The sequence below is a fragment of the Meles meles genome, chromosome 7 (genome assembly GCF_922984935.1).
Source record: "Meles meles chromosome 7, mMelMel3.1 paternal haplotype, whole genome shotgun sequence".
Lineage (NCBI taxonomy): Eukaryota > Metazoa > Chordata > Mammalia > Carnivora > Mustelidae > Meles > Meles meles.
The window spans coordinates 26313498-26339482 of NC_060072.1; the positions used below are offsets into that span (position 1 = coordinate 26313498).

At 40.1% G+C, this 25985-nt stretch overlaps 2 protein-coding genes across 3 annotated transcripts in view; one reads left to right on the forward strand and one right to left on the reverse strand.

Moving 5' to 3' along the window:
• The window catches only part of CEP83 (centrosomal protein 83), a 138433-nt gene extending 131243 nt beyond the window's left edge, over positions 1–7190 (forward strand). For both annotated transcript variants that reach the window (XM_046013469.1, XM_046013470.1), the window contains exons 14-16: positions 2515–2618; positions 5175–5364; positions 6523–7190. In XM_046013469.1, the coding sequence (XP_045869425.1) occupies positions 2515–2618; positions 5175–5364; positions 6523–6627 (399 nt within the window). In that variant the 3' untranslated portion in view covers positions 6628–7190. The remainder of the gene's footprint in view (positions 1–2514; positions 2619–5174; positions 5365–6522) is intronic.
• A 573-nt stretch (positions 7191–7763) lies between these two features.
• PLXNC1 (plexin C1) overlaps positions 7764–25985 on the reverse strand; it is a 144600-nt gene continuing 126378 nt past the window's right edge. Inside the window, exons 24-31 of the mRNA XM_046012720.1 lie at positions 20735–20789; positions 18273–18304; positions 18070–18177; positions 16715–16878; positions 14691–14838; positions 11768–11908; positions 11447–11521; positions 7764–10248 (exon numbers count right to left, since the gene is read on the reverse strand). Coding sequence (XP_045868676.1) covers positions 10144–10248; positions 11447–11521; positions 11768–11908; positions 14691–14838; positions 16715–16878; positions 18070–18177; positions 18273–18304; positions 20735–20789 — 828 coding nt within the window. The 3' untranslated portion in view covers positions 7764–10143. The remainder of the gene's footprint in view (positions 10249–11446; positions 11522–11767; positions 11909–14690; positions 14839–16714; positions 16879–18069; positions 18178–18272; positions 18305–20734; positions 20790–25985) is intronic.

Sequence of the window (25985 nt, forward strand, 5' to 3'; positions counted from 1 at the left end):
CCCCCCCCGCCCCCCTCTGCCTGCCTTTCTGCCTACTTGTGATCTCTGTCAAATAAAAAAATAAAATCTTAAAAAAAAAAAAAATGAATGAACTGTAAATAGCCTAGCTCTTGCAAGTATTGAAGCATAGCTTTAGATAATGTCAGTCCTTATAATTAGATTAAATTTACCCAAATTGTGAGTGTTTCTAGCTGCCTACAAGAAACAGATGTATATCTATTTTAAGGGAAAATAACATTATAAACTTCAATTGTTTCATAGTTTTAAAATATATAAGTTAGAAATTAAAAATAAACACAAATAAATTATAAATAATAAACACAAATACCACTACATACCTATTAGAATGGCTAAAATCTGAAACACCAACTGTACTAAACAGTGGCAAGGATATGAACAAATAGGAATTTTCATTCATTGTGTGGAATTGGAACAGGGTACAACTGTTTTGGAGTACACTTTGGTACTTTCTTACAGAGTTAGACATAGTCAAACCAGACCATCCAGCAATCATGCTCCTAGATATTTATTCAAATGAGTTGAAAGCTTATGTTCACACACACAAAAACACATAAACATTTATAGCAGCTTTATTCATTATTGTCAAAACTTGGAAGTAAGCAAGATGTCCTTCAATAGCTGAATGGATTAAAAAAAGGACTGTTCTACGTCCATACAATGGATATTTTTATTTAGTGATGAAAACAGATGAGCTGTTAACTCATGCAAAGATGTAGAGGAACCTTAAGTGCATATAGCTTAGTGAAGGAAACCAGTCTGAAAAGACTATATACTGTAGTTCTACTTTTAATTTTTTAAAGGAACCAGCATACTATTTTCCATAATGGCTGCACTCATAGATTCCTGGTGGGCATGTAAGTAAGAGAACAACTTTAGAAAACTGGCAGTATTTTCTAAAGCTGTGACTCACTCCTGAGTATATACTCAAGAGAAATGAGTACATATATCCACCAAAAACATGTTCAGGAAGGTTCATAGAAACTTCATTCATAATAACCTCAAAATTGAGACAATTCTAATTTTCATTATGAGAATGGATAAGATGTATAGTTAGAAAATGGATGGCAACAATGGAAAAGTATGGCCATATGATAATATGGCTTAGTCATATGGACAACATGTTGAACAACAGCTGCAGAGACTGAAGAGGATATATGGTATGATTCTTTAATTGGGGTAGCTTGGTGGATAGACAGATTTTGAAATTACCTGTAAACATAGAAATAGATAGTTAAGGTGATTATGGATGGAAGAATGGTTCCTTTGCCAGAGTTGAGGGGAGGAGGTTTGAGGCAATCTTTTGGGGTGCTGGAGGATGGGAAGTGATGGGAAGCATGAGAAAGAATGCCAAAAGCAGTGTTATTTCCTAATTGGAAATAACTCAGATGACCCTCAGTGGTGGACCAGGTAGATACATTAAACTATGTGATATTCCTAAGTATAGGACAATATGTGGCAATGAACAGTTACTGTAAGCAGTGACACAAATACACCTCACAATCTTGAGAGAAAAAAGCCATTTGTAAAAGAAGTTCAGAAAGACTATGATTCTGTTCATATGAAGTTCAAAAATCAGCAAAACTATGCTATAACTTTGGAAGTAAATTAGTTGGTTGCCTTTTCAGAGGACTAAAGGGAGTAGAGATTGAAAAGAGGAGGGGTTGGGGCACTTCTCATATGGCAGCGCTCCTGGCCTGTGAGGTAAGAGGGTCAGCATTTGCTTTGTGCTTTTACATTTTGCTTTATATTTACGTTCTGTGCATTTTTCTATAAGTCTTATATACTTCAGTGAAAGAGTTACAAAACAAATACTTCAAAGGCCTATAGTTCTAAATGAGTTGCAATATTTATACATATTTTTCTATAAAAAACAAAACCTCTTTATAAAAATGAAAAAGTAATTACCTTTGTTTTTATACCACTTTGGCATTATACCCTGATTTTTCCATACTAGAAAATTTTTCCACTGTACAATTTAAATTTTTTTCTTTTTAATGTTTAGATAGGCATACTTCCAAACTGAGATGCATCCATAATCTCCCTTAGCTTTCTGATCCTTTATTGCTCTGGTAGAAATTTATCAATTGTAAGCATGCTTTTAATTTTAAATTTTTGGTTCTTTTATAAAACACATATCTTTTGGGAAAGTAAAGAGCTTGTGATTCCTTATCTGGTGACAGGTAAGCTCATTAGTAAAATTTGACTCCTTCCTTTTTTAGATATTTTATTTGCAGCAATTTAGTTATTGATACCCATTTTCTGGTTTGGCATTCATAACAGTTCTATTTGTCACAATGAGAATATGAGGTACATCTGTGGCCTAATATCTTTGCATTTTTCAATAAGAATCATATCTACTAATCTTTCCTGCTAGTATTCACTGAAAATACTTATCTCTAAGGAAAATTTCTTTTGTTGAGTGAAATATTCTCTCTGTATTTTGTTCAAAGAGGAGATTTTGTATTAATGTACTTGCTCATATTTTTTTTCTAGAGAAAATCTCTCCATGAAAACAAATTGAAGAGACTACAAGAGAAAGTAGAAGTGTTAGAGGCAAAGAGAGAAGAATTAGAAACAGAAAATCAGGTGTTAAATAGGTAACTGTATAAATACATATCCCATGTACTGACTTTGACATTACAGAACTTTGATACTGAGTGTAACGCACTTTGTTGTCTTTTTAAAATGTACTTTCTTTGTTTTCTCTGTAATACACTTGTTTTATGTTTGAAAGAATTCTAAAACTGTTCGTTGTGCTCCTAATTCATTTCCTTATTATTACTATTTTTTTAAGATTTATTTATTTGAGAGAGAGAGAGAGAGCAGGAGAGGGGAGGAGGTCAGAGGGAGAAGCCGACTCCCAGTGGAGCTGGGAGCCTGATGTGGGACTCAATCCCGGGACTCTGGGATCATGACCTGAGTCAAAGGCAGTCACCCAACCAATTGAGCCACCCAAGCGCCCCCTTATTTTTTTCTGGTTGAATGTTCCTTCAAACCAAAAGGTCTTTAACATATGCCAGGCATTTGTGTTATGGTTGGGACTGACAGGAAAGGTTCCTGGCTTTGGTAGCCAGGAGTGGTGTGAGTTCTTGCTACTCAGACAAGAGGGTTGTAGCATTGCATAGTTCCAAAAATGTGGCTGGAATTTTGAATCAAGATTTTCGATTTCTTGTTGCAGAAAAATATTATTGGCCCAAAGCTTCTGATTTTTTGTTTACATACAAACACAGTATAAACACAAAAATAATCTGCATGATGAGCATGTTTGAGCAGAGATGATTTGCCATATTAACTTAGTGGTAATGGCATTGTTGACCCTTTTGATTGAAGGTAATACAAACTTTTCAAATTCAGCTAATTTCAGTGGTAGCCTTCAGCACAAGACAGTGTCAGACTCTTCTGTAATGGAAATTGCCTAAAATATCAAGCAGTGATGTTTTATAATGTGCACCTGTCTTCCTTGGGTGTAATTATTACCAAAATGTGAAAGTTGTTTTTTTAGAACACCTGAAGTATATAGACTGTGGAATTCATGCCTCTTCTTTTTCCTTTCCTTTCTTTTCCTTTCCTTTCCCTCCTTCCCTCTCTTCCTCCCCCTCTTTCTTTCTTTCAGAGAGAGAGAGCACAAGAGTCGGGGGTAGGGAGGGGAAGCAGAGGGAGAGAGAGAATCTTAAGCAGATGGCGCTCAGTCTCACAACCCTGAGATCATGACCTGAGTCAAAATCAAGAGTCAGATGCTTAACTGACTGAGCTATCCAGGGGTCCCAAATTCATGCCAGCTTTAGAATTACTCTGACCCAAAGTAAGAAGCCACCAAATTTATTCTAAAACAAAATTCAATTTACTACCTCTTCTACAGCTATTAATTTTGAAATATTATCCATTCAAGATTGGGCACCCATATGACACTGATCATCTAGAACTTTGAATGGTTTTGTATTTAATTAGTGGTGTGCTTGATGGTCAGGAAATTCATGTCCAAAAAGGAGATGGTATATAAAGGTGTGAAAAGTTAGCTTTTTTATCCCAGATCCTTTTTCCTAAAGTGAATGGGTAGCTTTACCTTTGTCATTAGTTATATTTCTTTTTTAAGATTTATTTATTTGAGAGAGTGTGTATGCATGTGTGTGGGTGGAGGGGGGTTAGGAGAAAGAGAGAGAAACTTTAGCAGGCTTCTGCTCAGCGCTGAATCCCACGTGGGACTTGACCTCATGACCCTGAGCTGAAACCAAGAGTTGGCTTAACTGACTGTGCTACGCAGACACCCCCATTAGCTACATTTTTAATAATTAGGTTGAATAACATGTAATTCCTGTATTGGGCCATATTTCACCTATAAAAATGATGATTTCATAAGATTCAACCTAGTATTTTCTCTATTTCTACTTGATTCCTTTGATAATAAAAGGTACCCTTTTGGTTTAAGGAGTCTTTTAGTTTCAGGATTCATGGTTTGGTGGAGTGGAGTGGAAATGAAAGTAAAAATACCAAAAGATTTTTACTCTTCAATTAATTAGCAAATAAAACTTTAAAATGAGTTAATAGTTGGGCTGCCTGGGTGGCTCACTTGGTTAAGCATCTGACACTTGGTTTTGGCTCTGGTCATGATCTCAAGGTCATGAGATCAAGCCCCTGAGTGGTGCTTCCCACCCAGTGGGGAGTCTGCTGGAGATTCTCTCTCCCTCTTCCCCCGCCTCCCTGCATGTGTGTATACTCAGGTGTGCGCTCACTCTCCCTCTCTCTCTCAAATCTTTTTAAAAAAGATTTGATTTAATTTGCTTATTTCAGACAGAAGGAGAGGGAGCATGAACAGGGGGAGGGACAGAGGGAGAAGCAGACACCGAGCAGGGAGCCCCTGGGATCATTACCTGAGGCAAAGGCAGACATTTAACAGACTGAGCTACTTAGGCACCCCTAAAATAAATAAATCTTTAAAAAAATAAAAATGAGTTGAAAGCTTGCAGAACTAACAGTAATATATGATTAAGATGTCATATTTCTGTTTATCTTTCTAGAGTTTTATGTATCAATCATATACAGATAAATCTTAAAATTTTGAAGTCCATTTTCTTCCCATTTGAAAGTCTGTGAATCATACTGTTCTTCAATAGAGTGTAACTATTAAAGAGCAGAAACACTTTTTTCTTTTTAAGACAAAATGTTCCATTTGAAGAATATACAAGGCTTCAAAAAAGACTAAAGGACATACAGAGAAGACATAATGAATTTCGAAGTTTAATTTTGGTTCCTAACATACCTCCAACAGCATCTATCAATCCTGTTACCTTTCAGTCATCAACCATGGTTCCAGGCATGGACCTGTCCTTTCCTCCTCATATGCAGGTACGAGCATTTTTGTTTTGGGGCGTTTTTTTGTTTTGTTTTGTTTTTTAAAAAAGCACTAACATTTCTGTAAGTTTTACCTATTTAAATTCAGAGTTAAAAACTCAAATCTTTCTTTACTATAGAAATTTGCCGGTAAAAGCAAAGTGGATTTGAATCTATTCTGTCCCTTAGTGATGGTGCTAGGAATGAAATATCCTGGACAATTGAAAAGAAGAAACTTGATTGATAAGTCTTTGAGTAACCTAGAGTTTGCAGCTCACTCCATTACTAACGGCTGCTGAGCGTTTACTAATGCTGTGCACTATGCATTTTCCTTATAACATTTTATTTAATCCTAATGGAAAATATATTTTTTAAAGATTTTATTTATTTATTTGAGACAGAGATCACAAGTAGGCAGAGAGGCAGGCAGAGAGAGAGGAAGGGAAGCAGGCTCCCTGCTGAGCAGAGAGCCTGACGTGGGGCTCGATCCCAGGACCCTGGGATCATGACCGGAGCCGAAGGCAGAGGCTTAACCCACTGAACCACCCAGGCGCCCCCCAATGGAAAATATTTTGAGGGAAGGTGTTATTCCAATTTACAGATGAGGAAGCTGAGTCAGAGGTGAAGTAACTTGCCCAAGGTCATAGCTAATAAAGTCACAGAACTGTGTGTCAAACCTAAATCTGTTTGATTCCAAATCCTGGGCTCATTCTACATATTAGGTCCCTGAGATACTGAAGGAATCAAATTGATGGGATGATTTTCAAAAGATGATGTAATAAGTAATTACATTTTATAATGTTATAAGCACCAAAGATTTTAGTCACTGAACTGAATCTCAGACCAAGTGCTTTGTTTTTAATAAACTACTAAACTCCAGCCTTGTTAGAACATCGGCATGTAAGTACATCTGGGCCCTGCATTAGTATTTTCCAAATAGAAGAACAGACTTTGGGATTTGCCAAGGGCTAGTGCCTGAGGCAGAAGAGAAGCAAGGACTAGTTAGTAGTCTGGCCCATGATGCTGTCTTCTCAGACTGCTAAAATGGTCATCCTTTCTGTGCCAGATGTTGTGGCCTGAGTGAAAGAGCCACTCAGGCTGTTGTCTACCAGTTATTTTTCCAGCTGTTTTTCTGAGCTTGCTCCCCCCCCCCCCTTTTTCTCTGCTTTTAAGGAGGAACAGCATCAAAGGGAACTCTCTCTACTTCGCAAAAGACTAGAAGAACTAGAAACAACACAAAGGAAACAACTAGAGGAACTTGGATCTCCTGGGGAATGATGTTCTTGGAGAAAAGGCAGATAAAAGTGATGAAATCAGTGTGACTCAATAAAGCTTGAAGTTTTAACATATGTGGCATTTAGATATTGTATTACAATTTGCCAGAACATTTGAATGTGCCTGGAGAAAAGGTACTGGCTACATGCTATATTGCATCAGTGTCAGGATTTTAGGATTGTACTAATGACAAGAGAAGCATTAAAACAGCTCGAGAGATATTTAGAATATTTATTGACAACCCTTTGAGAATGTTTAAAAAAAAAAAAGGAATCAAGTTTTTAAAATTATTTTATTTCACTTCAAAATTTTTTGGCTTTTTTTTTTTTTTGGCATTTTGCCTAAAATATGCTCATGTTGTTGAATTCCTTCAGCCTCTTTGAGATGGTTGGCAGTAACAGGCTCAGTAAACATTTTCCAGTTTACTATACACAGGAGTTCTAAACCTCTAGTTCTTGAAAAAAGATGGCAATTTAAAAGTCAGCATTAAAAAACAAAACTTGAAGATATCTAAATATTATAAAATGCTACCATTCCACATAATTAAAGAACTTAATATTTTTCTATATTGTTGTGTGTTTCATTTTATTTTGACCATACAGTGTGTATTTAGCAATGTAGAAGATCTCATTGTTATTTTCTATTCTAACCCAAAGTCACAAAGTACAAATAATTAAATCCTATTACCGTATAAAACAAGGGCCATTCATTGTAAAACTTGAATCCCTTGGGGTCCCTTAGAAATATTATTGGTATTTAATGTTGGCTCCCACTGTTGTGGATCTAACCAAGTTATTATAAATGTTTTATTTCTGTGTATCCCTAACCTCTTTTAAAGGAATTCTGCTGCAATACCTTTACGTCAGCAAGGCAGAGCTCAAGTCCGCCAAACTAAATGGAATGTTCATTGTCCAGACGTCTTCAGGATCAAAAGTCCGGGTAGATAGTGGAGGCCAGGGATGTAACTGAGCAGTCCTTAGCATCATTTAGAAGAAACTAGATGTACTTACTCCATTACAGAGCTGCTTATTCACATATGCTCTGGCACCCAGATAATTTCCATGGAGCTACTTAGAATAAAAACTCTACTATAATAGAACATTTGAAGGAAAAAAAAAAGAAAAGACAGTCCACATTTACATCAAAATGTTTATTTTTGGATATAGACATTTAAAACATTCATCTCCAAGTACAGCTTCAATCAGGTATACAATAAGAAATAGACTTTAGATCCCTAATACGGAAAAGGTAACAGAAATCATTTTTAAATGCTGCTGTAGACACTAGTGTTAGAAAAAAAAGTTTATAAATGAATTGTTTGCACCAAAAAAATATGCAAAGAAACTTGAAAATAGAAATTGTTTGCCATTTGTTTCTCTGGTTGCTGTTTAATATAGACCCAGTGACTGATTGTCTTCAGCACACATCTAATTTGGCCATTCACTGCATTTGGCTAATATGATCCAAAATGTGATCTAGATAGTGCTTTTCACTGGAGGATTGACAAACACGCTACATACATTAGTGAATCTTCACACCACCTCAGTGAGGTAGGTTAGAAATATTATACAGAAATTGAGGCACAAAGAGGTAAGTGACTTGCCCAAAGTTCCCAGCAGTATCGTACCCGGAAGAGGAGGTAGGTCTCCCCATGGGACTCATGTGCCAGAGAGCTGGACAGGGACACCCTCATGTAGCATTTACTGAATACTTAGATAAAGCTGTAGCTGATCCTTTTCTTAGCATTTCTGTACCCTAAAGAAGGGGAAGTCTTTTGGGCAACTCTCCTACCCTTGGCTCTCAACTGTCCTGTTGTTCTCTTATGAATGCCTTCACATCAAGACTGTCGCAGCCTTAGATGGGGACCAGACCTCTCACCTTTTTACTTGTAAGTAACCTATTTGGTAGTATTTTTGAGGTGTGTCCATTGGACAGACAATGGTCAAAAGTGACGGGATTAGGAAGGGGCCTATCAGGGTAATAACTGCTTATTTGATCATTCTGTTGAGGTGTCACCTCCTACGCTTTGCTAGATACTGAGGAGCAAAAGGAATTTCATTTTCGAAGACAAATTCACACTGATATCCTGATATCCCATACAGTGTTGGTATAAGATTTTAAGGAATATATGATCGGTGTTTTATTTGCTACTTGAAAAAATGTCTTTCCTTAATCTGGGATTCGGAGCACCAAGGGTAAAAGGTGCCACAAGGAAAGTTGAGCGTTGCCAATTACATTTTTTTACTTTTGATATTTAATAGAAGGAAAACACAGTGGTATTAAAATTGGTCATGAGCAGCAAAAATTCAGGAATAAAAAACCAGCAATAAAAAGACTACAGTATAACTGGCTAGGGAATTCTTTAAAAAGAAAGGCATGAATAAAATGGGTATTTTGAATTCTTTCTCTTGTGAGGAATACTTTCAAAAAGTACATAGTAAGACTAAGATACCAAGTTGTATACTAATATTTTTCAGGCCTTGGGCCTCAAATATATATATTCATATATAATACTCCAGTGTGAACAGCAATTTCATGAAATGTAAAATGTATCTTTTTTTTTTTAAATCACACACAAGTATTTATAATCACAGCGTTCACCAGAAATCTAAAGCAAGGAGACACCAAGTATAGAAATTTAGGATTAGGGGAGGAAGTAACTCTTCTACAGATAGTTCTGATCAAAGTTTTTAGACAGAAATAAACTAATGGTGTTTTGTTTTGTTTTACAATAGCCAACATGTCCACTATCAAATACATTTAGTATGAAAAAATGAAAAAAGGAACACATCAGGACAAAGTGGGTAAAATGCTGTTGCATTTAAGTAAACCTCCTCACGCTCCTTGCTTTAGAGCTCCTTCGTGAGATGGAGGTGAGTTGATGGAGTGTCACTGGCGACCACTGAAAAACACGAGCCCTTTCAACAATGTTGCAACACTGTCAGTTTTTTGGTTTAAAAACACACACACACTCACAAATGCTAAGTGTACACACTACCAAATTCCACGGTCATCTTTTCCAAGAACTACTGGGGAAAGTTTCAATGCTGCAAATCCTCGAGGTTGCCCCAACACTCCCGCCTTGTTTCCAAATGACTCGTTTCCCATTTTCTTGTCATCACTGGCAGTGTCCCTTTTCGGCAGAGGTGCCGTGTCGTCACAAGTGCTACATAACTGTAGTTTTCAAACAAAACCACTGCTGTCATTGTGCTTAAGTGGAGACGGTAGTTAACAATACTGACACTTGCTTACTGGCCCTGTATTCTCTGTAAACAAGGAGGCTGTTTGCAACAACCACTTCGACTCTATTTACAGAAAGGTTCCCACAGTATATGCACAGGCACAATGGTGGCTATGCTTTCTAAAAGCTGTGCATGTGCCTTGGTCTCTGAAAGACTGTGCTCAAAGTGGAACCTGTGTGCAAACTTTAAAAATTAACGACACAGAGTAGCTCAAGCAGCCATTTTGCTCCCAAGTCGTCTGAAGAGTTTTGCCAGATTAAGCCAGTCCCCAGAGTGCTTACATCCACTTGCATTTCTTCTTTTCATCAAATAAGACTTTTACATGCAAGAGTTGTTTCTGAGCTTCTTCCAGCCCTCGTTCTCTTTCTAGTTTATTTAGAATCTGTTGACAATTAGAACAGTTATTTTAGATATTGTGGTTTTAGCATTACAATTCTGGGGTTTTGTGTTTTTTTTTTTGTTTTGTTTTGTTTTGTTTTGGGGGGGGGGTTTGCATTCCTGATGCTGTGAGTGATGAAATCTGTATGAAACAGATGCCAACATTTTCTTCCATCATTTACATACTCACTTTGCAAGTTGTTTTGCTTAGTCATTATCACAGGATCAACAACACTTTGGCTTAAAATAGAAGCTAGCAAGAAGTACCAACTATTTGCTTACAAATATGGGGCCAGACTTCCAAGGCCCTGTTTTATGCATTATGTCACAGCCATTCCAAGCACAGCAAGCATTCTGGGCAGCCAACATGCAGGCAAGTATTTCTTCTTAAATGCAGCAGGCAGGGGCATCCTGGTCAGTTAAGTATTTCCCTCCCCTCCCCTCCTAGGCAGTGTGGTGCCTCCTCTCCCCTCCCCTCCCCCCCCAGTGCTTCCCTTCTAACCCCTGGCCCCTGGAAAGAAGGATGCTTATCATGTTTAAGGAACTCATTGCCTCTACCCTACCTTAGCGCTTCACTTGATCTTCAAGTAGCAAATGGAATTGGTGAGCTATTCTCACCATTGACATGGATAGCCTGTCCCAGCATGACTGAGTGGGGGGGAATCAGGGAAGGGGGAATTAACATATATTTGGAAACAGCGCATCTGATGACTGTGTCTGTGTGAATTCCCAAAGAAAAAAATCCAGATTAAGGAGAATTAATCAAAGGAGAATGGTTTATTGAAATAGTTGCTTAAGTTAGAAATATGTTATACTTTCATATACCTATTGAATACAGAATCTAGGCAACTTAACAAGCTTAGCTTTCATTTTAGCAGATTACAATCAAGCATAAGCTGGCCCTATTTAATAGGACCGCTGCTTACTCATCAAAGTTATCCTGAGTCGGTATGGCTACAGACCCCATTAACTCAAATGTAAATTCAGGCTGGTCCGAAGGTGGGCAGCATGATAAAACTAGAAGAGGGGCAGCCACGTGCAGGGTCTGGCTTGGTGCCAGGATCCCCCACCTCAGACAGGCTTCCTGGCTTCCCTGTCTGGCCGTTAGGGATGCCAGAGCTGTCCTGAAACCTAGAGAATGCTTTACACCCAAATCCTGGAGACTAATATCAATTTTTTAAAATGTTATTTAAAAATCTTACCTCATCAAAATATTTTACGATGTATTTGTAGATTTCTGTCAAGGCCACTTCTTCATTAAATTCATTTTCATGTTTCTTAAAGAAAGAGAGTCTTGTTGAGAGATTCTGAAATGACTTTTTAAAAAAGTAAATATTCTCTTATTTCAATTCTTTTTTTAAGAGAGGGAGAGCAAGGGAGGGCAGGAATCTTAGAGCCAGGCTCCATCTCCAGCACGGAGCCTGATCCCAGGACCCTGAGATCACCACCTGAGCCAAAATCAAGCCTCGTAAGCCGAACCAACTGAGCCACCCAAGCACCCCTCTTATTTCTGCTAACAATACCTTAGATTCCTGAGTTAAGAATTCTTCCATTTCCGAAGATGACAATGGAGGCAAATCCCTGATTGCTTTGTAATATGATTTTACCTCCTCTTTGTAGGTTGGGATATCCTTGGCATAGAGAAGTTTATTAGTTGGTGCTTCCTGAAAAAAAGAGCAGCCATGGCCAAGAGTAAAAAACCATGGGGAGTTTTATAACAATACCAGTGTAGCTGAACTTCCACCATTATCATCTCCTAGTAACAAAGCTTTCAAAGCTTTTGCATGCAGTGGGTCTCCATAAATGTTGACTGAATGACTGACTGCTATCCAGATCGTTCTGGTGAGTCACTGTTCTTTTGAGGCGGATTAAATGCTAATATATTCTGCCTTCCTCTCATAAAAGAACTAAAATTATTATTTTTGCATGATTTTGAGTTACTGTAACAATGGAACTTATTTCTATCATAGTTCATTACTAATAGTTGTAAAAAGCCTGAATTAAAACATTTGCTCTCATCCTCACCCACCAGTGAATTTTGGCATTTATGAAAGACTTGATTGTAGGTCTGATTGAGCCCTTTATATAACCATGAAAGTGGTAAGTAATTGGCGGTGGTGGATTTTTCTGCTTGTCCCTTTTATTAGATTATAAAGCTCTTCTACTGTTCTCAAGGAAGTACATGGTCATTAGTATTGGGGGCTCTGATGTCTGATTTTGCAAAAGTTCCCTGTCAGCTTGTCAGTTTTTATGTAATTATAATAGTGATGATATTAAAAATTGATTTTATTTTTTAATGCCATTTTCCACAAAATTTTTGAAATTCCTACTCAGGGAAAATGGGTGAGTTAATGATAGGGCTGATGTCCCAGTACATTTTCAATGTATTGAGGGCACAAATAGCCGTATCGGTGGCTGCGTCATTGTGAAGGATGCCTACACTGAGCTATTACTGAGATGCTTGGCGCTGGTAGACATTGAACGTAAAAGGGTAAAGATGACCAACAAGTACCTGCCTTTAAAAGACGAAGGTACACAGTGGTTACTATGATACCAATAATTAGTAGCAGGGTGTAAAGAGAAACACCATGGAGTTGGACAAATCAGGGATCCTAACAACTTGGAGGGATCTTAACTGAGACCTTCAATCTCTCAGAACATCAATTTGCTCGTCTATAAAATGAGGGTAATAATAACTACCTTATGTGGTTCTTGTGATGATTAAGGGGAATATACCAAGAACATAGTAATGAGTTAACAGCCATTTTTCTTCCTGTGAATAAAGAAGCATTTTCGTTGCATTGGTCAGATGAAGAACAGGTGTGGGCAGTGTACGGGGAAATTCATAGAGTAGTTACATTCAGACTGATCATAGCCTCCTGTAGCTCCTGGTACACATGAGGAAGCTGTGTTTGTGGAGTGAATGAATGAATAAGTTTTTACTAGACAGAGGAGTTATGAGACAGGAAAGGGATATGAAAACAAGTTCATGGTAAGTTTGGGAAAAGTAAAAGCTGTAGCATAGAAAGTATATGGAGTTTGCCAGAAAAGAGACTTGACACCCAATCAGGAAGGGCCACGTGGCACTGTGATTTTAACCTGGTAGGTAATGGGAAGTATTTAAAATGTTTAAGCAGGAGATGGAGAAGACCAGATTTTTGTTTTAGAATGACAACCCAAGACACAGCGAAAAAGGAGAAGGTAGCGGATGAGACAGCAAGGACCAGGAGGCCAGTCCTGAGGCAGTTCTCCTAGGGAGGGGGATGGAGGGATAGGATAGAATGAAGGGGGAAAAAAAAGAGACATTTTGGAGATGGCAATGAGTAGTAACCAATTAGGGGAAGGGAGAAAGAAGGAGGAGTCAAGGATAACAAAAAGAATTTTTCCTTGAGAGACAAGGTGATGCTAGGAAGACAAAAGTGAAGACAGGTGTGTTTTGCAGAAATGGTGGTGATGTATAGATTTAGACTAGGAGGCTGAGGCACCTATGAGACACCAACCACATTTCATTCCAGGCACTCTCTCAAACCTTACACCAAAAGGACACTGCTCAGCATTAAAAGATTTTCTGAAAGCCATTAGGTACAGATATTGCTCAGTTTAATACATTTTGGAGTGCCTGAATAAGACTAAAACATCCCTTTCAAAGTTTGCTCTGTATTTTTATCTTTCTTTGATTTCCTGGGGCTTCTGCTCAGCAAAGAAAGCCAAAAGAAAAACAGTATCGATGTTTTGATTATGAATTGACAAACTAGTGGTGATAGAAATCTCAGGCCAGATCCTCTTCCCTGTGAGCAATTTGTTATATTCAGATAGACTGAGTGTACAGTTGACCCTTGAACAACAAAGTTTTGAACTATGTGAGTCTGCTTTACTCTTTGTGGAGTTTTTTCAATATGGTTCAGTACTGTAAATATATTTTCTCTTATGATTTCCTTGATGTTTTCTCTAGCTTTAAGTATATAATAAGTATGTAAAACATATAAATATATAAAATATATGTTAGTCAACTGTTTATATTAGCAGTAAAGCTTCCGGTCAGCAGTAGACTACTAATAGTTAAGTCTTGGGGAAGCCAAATGTTACAGGGTAATTTTCAACTCCATGAAGGATTGGTGCCCATCATCCCCCATTATTCAAGGGTCAACTATATTCAGATGGGATTAATTTAGCCAAGCTGATTTCAGTAGTCTCATAGTTTAGTAGTGTCTGCAGAATGTTTTTCTAGGAAACAAAATTTATACTTGTGGGAAAGGTATTCACAGGCAGAGTTCTGTAGTAGGATGGGGAGAATCTATTTTTTTTAAAACTAGATGAAAAATGAGAGCTTTTAAAGAAAAGCAAATTTTCAGTGACTACCAATGACTCTTTATTGTTTGAATGTTAAAAGAAAGAATGCTTCAACTCACAGGAGTGCATATAAGAAATACTGAAGCTAGGCCTTACCTTCCCGAGTTGCTGCTCTGTGAGAGAAAATGCGTCCATGAATGCCTGGGCAATCACAGATAAACAGCCGTCTATGTGTGGTGTCTTCTTAATGTCAAAAACAAACTGAGGGTTCTTCAGGATGTTTACCCAGAAGCGAAGAGGAAGGCTGTTCCAAAGAGAAATCTCTTCAGATACAGCCCTTCGTAGGAGGCGGCTGCTCTGTTTATCGCAGTTTGTAAACGGGTGTTTTTGCCCTTGTTATTGAAGTACGCAAGTCTGCTCTGCCAAATATGCCAAGTGACAGATGGCAGCGTCACTCGGAACAAGAAAGGGTTAAACTGACAAGCATGCTGAATGGGAGGACTAAAGCAGGAGAAATGCAAAAGTGGCCGCTGACAAGACTAGAATTTTCTCCAGATCTAGATTGTGTTAGTTGATGGCTACCCATGAAAACATTTCATCCTGTCTCCAGAACTTGACCTCTTCTCACCCCAAGTGCCACACCCTGACCTAAGTCATGGTTGCCTGGGTTATCAGCCCCCCGGGGGCTCAGTTAATTTCCCACAACACAGAGTAAGATCCTGTCTCTGCTCAAACCCTCTGTGCTGTCCGCGGGCCTTGGGATAAAGCCCCTGCACGATCTGGGCCCAGGCTCTCATCTGCGAGCCTTCACCTTATTCCAGCTCCACCACTGGCCTCTTCGCTGTTCTTCATGCGCATCAGGCAAGCATGCGCCTCAGGACTTTTGCTTTTGTTGTCCGTCTTCCAGAAACTATCTTCAACCAGACAGTCTCATGGTTTATGCCCTAACCTCTTTCAAGACCTGACTTGAGTATCATCTCTCTGAGCCTCCTCTGACCACTGCCCTATTACTCTCCATCCTCCTTTCCCATGCTGTCTGCTGTACTAACCTTCTAATATATTATAATTTACCTATTTGTGGTCTCTTCCACCCAGTTGAATTCAAGCTCTGTGAGAACATGGATTTTTGTCTATTCAGTTCATTGCTGTATTTCCAGCACCTAACAGCTCAAATATTTGAATCTGAACCTGGGAATATTCAGGGTCCTTCCATTATTATCTCAACTCAGGCCTAGCAAACTCCCTCCATTGTAAGGCTGTTGGGCCTCTCTGTAGCTCTACTATCCCGACTATCTACTATCCTGCCCCTGCTCAAATGCCGCAACCTTCCTAATAAAATGGGAGCTTGAGGCACCCAAGCCTGGTGTAGGAGTGGCAGGACTGGCAAATCAGAGGTTGGGACACAGGATGGGAGTGAGCCAGTGTAGGTAGTTAGGACAGACCTGGGTTAAATGGGAGGAGATGAGACCTAGAGCTCTGGAACTTCAGCTTTTAATATTTATTTAAAATGGTCTGCCCACCCTCAGTACTTAGGAGGGCTTGGGATGGCCGTGGAAACTTCTATTACTCCTTAACACCAAGTCTTATTCACAGCTCATGGACAAAGTATTTCAAATAAAGGTAATGAGCCATGTTTTTTACTGAGAAGAAGTTGAGCATAGAGCTGGGTGCCTCGCCTCAGCTTTAGGTAAAATGTTAGAAAACAAAACAAAACACAGTCCTTTGGCAAATTCTCATGGTATCTAAGTACTGCATTTAATCAAATAAAAATGGAAATACCCATGCAGAATCAGAGTACAGACAGATAGCTTGATAACTGAAAAATGATTAATCTCTAATGGGAAATCATCGTATAATAAAAAAACCACAAAATACTGATTTCTTATCTTTTGCTGGTCAAGCTAAATTTAACATTCTATATAAGGTCTTTTCATGCATTAAAGAAAATAAAGTTTGTTTGTTTTATCCTAAAGAATAGGATCTCAGCATAGGAAGAGTTTTGTTTCTTGTTTAAAAATAGGACCAGAGGAAGAGCCTGCTCTGACATGATAGCGCACCAAGCCAAAGGATTCTGCTCTAAGAATCATGAATCCTTTTGTGACTATCCAATGCCCTCCTTTCAGTTAAGATTCTGTCCCAGATTCTTGAAAATAATAATATCACCTACTATTTGTTCCCACCTGTTTGTTTTCCAAATATGTACGACATCGGGATCTGTGATTTTTTTGTTTTCAGCCTGGGCATCCAAAAAGTCAAAGAAGTATTTTATAGCAAATGGGGCTCTGCTGTTGGGTAAACTCCAAATGCTTCTAAAAAGTTTCTCAAGCACAGAATGAATTGCTACCTGAAAGACAGAGAACATCAGACTTGGGAGTCTGGCGGGAAAAAAAAAGACCAGTTTTGAATACAATGGGAAAATAAGATCGTAGTTCAGAGAAAATGATGTACAAAACAGAAAAAACAACCTGAAATGAAAATATGTCAAATTATCAAATGAGGCCAACACGCTCACAGTATGGGACGAGGGCCCTGAAAATCCATGCCGAGGATTACATTTGGTTCATCAGCTTCTTGCTGATAACAACATTGTTCAGTCAACAGAGAGGATATCTTACAAAAATCTCTAGCAGTTGAAATGTCAGTTGTAGGACTGTATACATAAACCAAGAAGCCACGGATGTTTAGTTTTAATAGTTATGTTCAGCCTAGAAAAACTCAATGTTGCTCAGTTCCCAGAATTTTTTTGTTGCATGTATTTCCATCATAGGTTTTTATTATGTACTTTCCAAAGCATTTGAGTGTTTTACAAAAGCCAAATAGGCAGAGCTCTGTGGGACAGATGAGAAAATCAAGAGGCTCTGGCTGTCCTCTACCAACTAAACAAATCTACTGAGCTCTAAGCATGCCTTCTGCTATACTCCGAAGAAGCATGCCCACCTGGAGACCAGGGCCAGGTGTACATAATAGCGTTTATATTGCTAGTCATTTCAAGGTGGGGAAAAAAGGATCACCACAGACTTCGGCTAATCCCACTACAAACCAGATAAAATAAAATTTGCTTCTGATTTACTATTCCACTGGCTTTTACACCTGACACTTTTATAGATGAACAGCATTCTTGACTTTAAAATGAAGAAAAAAAAGATTTACTAGGTTTATAGACACTGACCCCGCCCTTCATTTATCTGCAATTCAGAGTGGGAGTTTTATCGCTCATCTATAATAACAAGTAAACAAAAAGGAATAATTATGCCATCAACCTAAAAAATAACAATGGTGAGATGGTGGGTAAAGGGACTGGGAACAATATTAAATCCCTGATTGACGTTACAACAGTCAAAATTTGTAAAGTGCTGTTATCTTCGTGGTTTATAAGAAAGAAGAGGGTAGGAAGTGTTTACAATTTAAACTTTCATTTTGCTTTGCTAGAAGGCACAAGGGATTTGTAACATTTTCACACTTCAGTGGAAATTAAGTCAAACACATCATACACCCCCAGGTAGCCGTAAAGGCACTCCCAGAGCAGTAAGTGTACCTTGGTCGACAGCAGCTTTGTCAGATACATTTCTTTTACTTTGAACTTGTGCTTCCCTCGATGTCTTTTTCCTTGCACATCTTGGAATGCTTCTGAATCTGGTAAAATCTAATGGGAAGACAGTAGAAGCGTTACCCAAGGAGACCGTTTCTGCTACAGAAGGCATCCAATTCAGGGGCAAGCACGAGAAAGACTGAACTCACCAAATGGCAGTGGTCTTCGGAGTATTCCACATCTGAATGCCGGAGAGAGGGAGAGAAAACGGTCTATTAAAAAAACAACCACGGGCTAATTGGCCTTCTCATAAAATGCCCCATTTGTGCTATAAACAGAAGAGGTTACTTGAGCTCTTCATAGGTACATTTTTTTTCACCCTGCTGCATCTCAAAATCTTAACAACGTGAAGACAGAACGGGCCAGGGCCTGGAGTAGGAAGCAGGTTCCCAATAGGCTGAATGGTCCCTTGCTGGGGACAGGGATAGGAGAGGTTCAAGCCTTCTTCATTAGGAAATGTACCCACGGGACCTACTGAGTGCCAGAGGCTTCTAGGCAAACAGCAGTGATAAGACAGACCTAGTTCCCACCTCACCCCCAATGGAGTTTACATCCTAGCCAATAAAGGACTTTCTATGGTTATACAATTATTCAACTTGTATTGTGATAAGGCTTGTGAAGAAGTATACGCTGAGAAAGTCACTAACGAGGGTCCACCCTACTCTGGGAGGTTTCTCAGAAGAAAGAGTTGGAGCTGAACCTAAATAACGACGGGAGTTAGCCCGGCAAATGGAGGAGACCCAAAGACAGGAGGAATGCGCCCCTTCTGGGATCTGAAAGAAGGACAGGGAGTTGGAGCTCCTAGAGCAAGTGCAAGAGTGGCACAGAGCGGGGAGAGTCCTGAAAGAAATGTGGCAGTGAAGGGAGTGGTGAATTAGGGGGAAAGAGGGGTTAAGGCATTAGGTTTTTCGTACTGAAGATGAGGGAGACTAGAACACCTTGAAACACGAAGGGGAAAACTGCAATAGGTGAGGAGGTATAGAAAGTTCAGGTGAGAGGTGATTAGCTGTGGTGTAAGAATGTACAGCAGGTTGGAAAGGATGGGATCAAAGGCACAGGTGAGAGACTGGCCTTGGATGAGAGGAGGCGCAGCTCTGGCATGCCAGGGAGGGCACGGAGGAAAAACCGGGCAGACACAGGAGGGGTGGGAGGTTTGGTGCTGACGTTGAGAGAGTTCTGATTCCAGTTTTCTCTGTGAGGTACGAGATCAAGTCAGCTGGTGATAGAACTGTGTGGGTCAGAGCTTTGAGGAGAGAAGGCAGAATTCTGGAGAACAGGGTGAGCCACCTAGAGAAACACAGTGGAGGCAGGCTGCACTGAGGGTCCTGGTCGTGTTGCACACCAGGAATTTACAGTGACTCCAACTGTACTTTCCTCCAGTGGCTGCCTGGGTATAGGTTCAGAAAAGGCCAGTAGTTGGGTTCATCCAGGGCTGGGGTTGTGACTGAGACGGTGGTGAAAGGGGACAGGGCCAGGAGGTTTGAAGGACTAGCAGGGGAGTGATCAAAATGATGACTCTCAGCTGAATTGGACAGAGAAGCAGCAGAGGCATTGACCGCTCTGAGGTCCCATGAAGAGATCCAAATGCAAGATCCCCAAACAGTAAGCTCTACAAAAGGCCTGATCTTTGAAGCTTAAAATACAAAGCTCTTCCACTTTTTAGAAGGACACCAATTCTCCTCTGCCAGAATGACAGTCACCTTCTGGAAGATGCCTTCTGTCACTATAGCCAGATGTAATGATGGACTGTGGAGGGGTGGGTGGGGTCCCTAAAAGGGTATTCTACAACCTACCAAATTATCCTTTCTAGTTAATTGGAGTCCCTACATTCCCTATTTGCACTGGGACCTACCAGGCTGCTCTTAGTATTAAATCTAGAAATCAGGAAGCCTCCCCTCCAGGGGTGTGTGTGTGTGTGTGTGTATGTGTGTGTCTGTGCGTGCGTAGTCCTGTTGATGAGGCCCGGAACCCTTCTAATTGTTGAGGACTGATTGTCTTGGCTGGAGTATATTTTCTCTGGAGACAAACCTGGGCTAGGATCTAGGGATTTTCTCAAGGCAACTTCACATGTTTTCCTGTCCAGAGGTGGTAGGGAAGTGGTAGAGAGTATAGAGACTAGTTTATAGACTTTCCCATAAAATCTCCCCATTTAGTGTGCCTCACTCACTTTCTGGGAATCTTGCAGAGGCTATCAAAGGAGATTTGGATTTCTAAGTGGATTATCTTGTTCGTTCAGCACTTGCAGGCCTGTGTGATTATCTACAAGCTTCCCCCTCATTTTGCCAGAGGAGTCTCCTCGCTTAGCCCCGATCCTACTGGGAAGTTGGCACAGAGCGAGGAAGGCTAAGATTCTGTCCTGAGTTTACAGTTGTCGATGGCAGCAACTTCCTTAGTGCTGGGCTGTCCCCCTCAACCACTGGTTACTGTTTCCTGTCCTCCTCACATGGCTCACATTCTTCAGAATAGAAACACATTAAAATGGCTTTTCTCCAATTTCAGAGAATTACATAGCAACAACTCAATCTCACTTTTGTGATGATACATCAGAGAGGCAAAGAGCAATACTTTATAAAGGTGGGTGAGAACAAAAGGTGAACATTATATTGGTTACCTGAAGGAAAATTTGCTATCTTCTTAAAGACCTTTATAGTGGATCCATTTGATATCTGAAAGCAAAGATAAAAAATATATGAGTTTTCAAATTTTAATGTATTTCTCAACTTCATCTATGATGAAGCTGAGATGGATCTTGTATTCTCTCACTTATTAAATATTTATCAAGAATTTCTACATTCTGGGCACTGTCCTGGAGGCTGGGGCTATAATGATGACCAAGACACTATCTCTGCCCTCAATGAGCTCACAGTCCTGTAAAGGAGACGGACAAGGCAGTGAGGTGTAGTGAGGCTGGGAGGGGCAGGCCAAGACACTGTAGGGCCAATGGGACGTGGGCCAGTCCTGGAGGAGGGGAAGACAAGGCTGTGCTAGGATGCACCCTGGCCTCTCAGGGGTCAAGAGAGGCTTGGGCCACTAACTTTTTGAGGTTCCTCCTATTTTAAGAAATGCTGAAACAGGTGTTCAAAAACTTATCTAAAGCAGGTGTCTAATCCTAGGACAGCAATTTCACATTTAGGTATCTACCCAACAGAAAGAAGTACATATCCCGACAGTTAACTATTTGTAATTGCCCTGTATTGGAAACAACCAAATATCATCAATGATTAAGTACTTTGGGGTATGTCCATACCATAGAATATAGAACAATGGAAGTGAGGATATTATTTCTACATGCTGCATGGGTAGACCTCACAATGATAACGTGAAGTAACGGAAGCCACACAAAAGAAAATGTACTGTGTGATTCCATTCACATAAAGCTAAAAAGAAAACAAAAGAACACAAAAACAGTCAAACTCTGATGTCAAGTGTTTGCAGGAGAGGAGTTAGTGGTAGGGAGGGGACTTCTGAAGTACCCGTAATGTTCTACTTCTTGACCTGAGTGGTGCTCACAGGAAGTGCTCACTCTGTGATCATTCATCCGGCAGTATACGTAGGATTTGTTCCCTTTTCTGCAGCTATATCATATTTTTAAAAAGAAGCTTGTAAAATCATAACAATTGCATGTACTTTTAAATAAAAACTTTAACATTTAAGTATGACTTACAGGAAAGCACTTAACATTCACTAATACTAAGTGTGCAGCTCAGTGAATGTTCATGTAAATATATACCTACATAAACACTACCCACATGAAGATATGAAATATTTCAAGGTCCCAAGAAGTACCCCCATTTTCCCTTCCCAGTCAGTAACCACTGCATCCTCAGGTAGAGGTAATCACTAGTCTGACTTCTACCTGTTCTTGAACTTCATATAAATAGAATCATATAATCCAGCTGACCCTAGAATAACAAGGGGGTCAGGGGTACCCCCCAATCACGCACAGTTGAAACTCCACATATAACTTTTAATTCCCCCAAAACTTAACTGCTAATAGCCCGACAGGAAGACTTACCAAGACCAGTCAATTAACACATATTTTGTATGTTTTGCATATTATATACTGCATTCTTGCAATAAAGCTAGAGAAAAAAATAGTAAGATCATAAAAGAAGATACATTTATAGTACTATACTGTATTTACTGGAAAAAATCTGCATGCAAGTGGGCCTGTGGAGTTCAGACCTGCATTGTTCAAAGGTCAACTGTTATATTCTTATGCCTGGCTTCTTAGGGTCAATAAAAGGTCTGTGACGTTTATCCACATTGTTGCAGCCACCAGTAGTTCTGTCTTTTAAAATTACTTTATATTATTGCATTTATGAATCTACTACAAAAAATTGCCATATAATCAAAAGATAGAAGTAGTGATACATCCTCAGCATAAACCTCAACATTATGCTAAGTGAAAGAAGCCAGTCACAAAAGACCACATAGTGTACGATCCTATTTATATAAAATGTCCAGAATAGACAGATTTATACATACAGAAAGTAGATTACTTGTTGCCTAAAGCAGGGGTTGGAAGACTGAAGAGCGACTGCTAATGAATTCAAGGTTTCTTTTTGGGGTGATGAAAATGTTCTAAAATTAGATTGTGGTGATGATTACACAACTCTGTAAATGCACCAAAAACCACTGAATTGTACATTCTAGAAGGTGACCTTTATGGTATACAAATTATTTCAATATAGAGCTGCTAAAAAAAAGTGCCACAGATTTTAAGTGCACACATTTGACAAATAAATGCTTTTACCACACTGACACACTATTGTAATGCCCATGCATATTCTCTTTCATCAATAAAGTCAAGAGGTCTCACCTGAGGCCTTTTGGGACTGTGCAACGCAGGGCCAAATGGCCCTCCGGTGTTGCCCTCCCCTACAATCAACAAGGAGAAGAAGCACCTTTCAGGCCAAGGGGACTAGCCGCTAAGATGCAGAGGGCAGGCCTCACTGTTCTGAGGGGCTAGTTCATAAAAATTTAAGACAAAGGGGCCTTGAGGAATAGGCAGGTCAGCGATATACAAATCCTTGCCTTCATCCTGGGATTGTGGAGGGAGGATTAACGCTGTTGTTTTGGAACATGGTCAGCTAAGTGCTTTTTCCATCCATTCTCAAGTTCTCAGTCTTTTGAATTCTAATACTACTTTGGATCCAGCCTTCCCCAGTTTGGGAGAAAAGAGAAACCTAGAATTTCTCTTCTGGGCTGCTGCACGTTGGTTATCAGAATGTACAAACCTGCTTAGCAATCACCGAAGGATTAAAGCTGAATCCCCTTCAGGTAGCACCACAGAGGAAGGAACACAGAGCAGAGCCAACCCTGCACAGACGCTCCAACTGCAGCTGTCCAGCCAGCTGTGTCTAACCAGCTGCTACACTGAGGCCAGAGGCCACCAACCGCTGGTGTTCACGGCATCTTGGAGGGAGGGGAAATTCTAGGTGCGGGGGCTGGCTGGGCCATCAGGCCTCTGACAAGTGTCTCCAGCGTGGGTTCTGAACTCTTTTTTTTTTTTTTTTAAGATTTTTATTTACTTGACAGACAGAGATCACAAGTAGGCAGAGAGGCAGGCAGAGAGAGAGGAGGGGAAACAGGCTCACCGCTGAGCAGAGAGCACGATGCGGGGCTCGATCCCAGGACCCCGGGATCATGACCTGAGCCGAAGGCAGAGGCTTTAACCCACTGAGCCACCCAGGCGCCCCTGGGTTCTGAACTCTTATTGAATTCTGCTCTGCTGTTATTGCCAAACATCTTCTCCTTTCCCCTTGAGCCATTCATTGTTTTCTGGTTGATTTTTTCCATTCTCTTCCATATTTGATGCAATTAAAGTAAACACTCTGCACCGGCACCCCCTTAGCAACACTCAGACACCAAGTTTATGAGACCGTTTGAACAGCGTTGTAAAATTCCTCCCCAGGAAGAGCTGGATATGCTCCATTTCTAAGCCAATAAATATCTTTTTATAAAAGGAAGCTGGTGATTCATTCTGGGTAATTGTCAAAGAACGAATCCCAAATGGATCCTGTTGAGTGTTGAGCCAATAGTCCACTACTGTCAGACGCTTTGTTTGGCTACGCGTGAGCACCCTCACCCTGTAAGCACAAACACCACGGAAGGGCCTTCCGATAAGGAGCGCTGCCAGAAGTTCAAACGTCTTCTCAGGAGCTGGCAACGACTCACTGCTGGCGCTGAGCTCAGGCATTAGGAGAGCGCAGACGCAGCTTGTACCAAGGAGATTTTACTCTGAAATTATCTCCCAAGAGCAAGTGTAAAGCATTTTATTAGTGGATGAGTTGTGTGTGTGTGTGTGTGTGTCTGAGCCTGCGTGTGTGAATGTATTTCTAACTTGCACAGCTGCTCCAGGGCTGGAACATCTCCCCCCACGTGACACTTTACCGCCATTGTGAGACAGAAACTAGTTTATTTACAGATGTTGGGGAGCGGGGCGGGAGGGGGGAAGGTTTCCATTTTCTATTTTGCACAAGTCAGCTGCTGCCGAGTTAAGGACAGAAATGTCTTTTTGAAAAGTGCCACAGAATCTAAAGTGTTAAAAATATGATGCTGTTTGTTCCATCTGAGGAGCTCCAAATGCTTTCCTAAGAGTGACTCATTAATCCTCCTGTACTCCTGTGAGGCAGGGAGCATCCTCTGGGCCCCTACTTTAGGAATGAAAACCAAATTAAATCAAAGAAAGATTAATGTCACTAGATGGACCTGCGGCAGGAATGTTTCCCCAGCCCAGAGCAGAACTGGTAACACAGGCTACTTCAAATTAAATTCCTCCCAGCCTCACAGTGCTCCAGGATTCAATGCGACAAGAAGGCTCTACCCCTTCGGTGATGACTGGCCCATGTTGGAACAGGGTGGAGAAAACTAGACACTCCTCCAGCAGCAGCATTAGGAATTGTGACCACACAGGGCTAAAAGGACTCATGTCTACAATTTCAAGTCACTCCTGAAACAAACAGAAGGTACACATCCTCCAAAGCATGTGCAATGAAGGTTTTCTTGTAGTAAAATATTTCTTGGCAGCGTAAGTTGGAAGAAAATTCCATAAAAATAGATTTCCTAGATATATAAGGTTGAACTTGGATTTAACCTTACAAATCTGCCATTTTTGTAAAAATGGTCAAATATTGACAATTTCATATTGTTTAGCCTAAGAGAAAAGCTAGAATTTTAGCCTAAGAATTTTATGGAAAATTATGAAATTTTGTTATACTTTTTTTCTTAAAGAAAAAAATTGAAAACACAATAATTAATATAAATCACCATGTGGAAACCCCTCTTGGTATCTCTCATTCCTAAAATGTTATTCTATGGAAAACAGAGATCTATTCAACTAGTGTTGCCCCTGCAACCACTCATCAATTCTGTTCTCCCCGTCTACTGCTTTGGCTCTTCTCACTGACACCCCAAGGCTGGAGGCAAATGAAAAAGGAATGTAGGGGCACCTGGGTGGCTCAGTAGGTTAAAGCCTCTGCCTTCAGCTCGGGTCATGGTCCCAGGGTCCTGGGATCGAGCCCCGCATTGGGCTCTCTGCTCCGCGGGGAGCTTGCTTCCTCCTCTCTCTCTCTGCCTGCCTCTCTGCCTAGTTGTGATTTCTCTCTGTCAAATAAATAAAAATTAAAAAAAAAAAAAAAAGGAATGTAATTTCTCAGGGCCAAAGGGATAACCTTGCTCAGTCCATGAGCAAAGGAGGCTCAGGGCTCATCAGAGAGTTTGGAAAGGACTCACCAGAAAATTCTCAACACACAAATCACACACGTGGTTTTTGACACCCAGGACAGAACACTAAAGGATTTTCTTGCAACTAGGTAAATGCCAGTAGGCCTCCTGCTTCCTCTTTGGTACTTGGAATT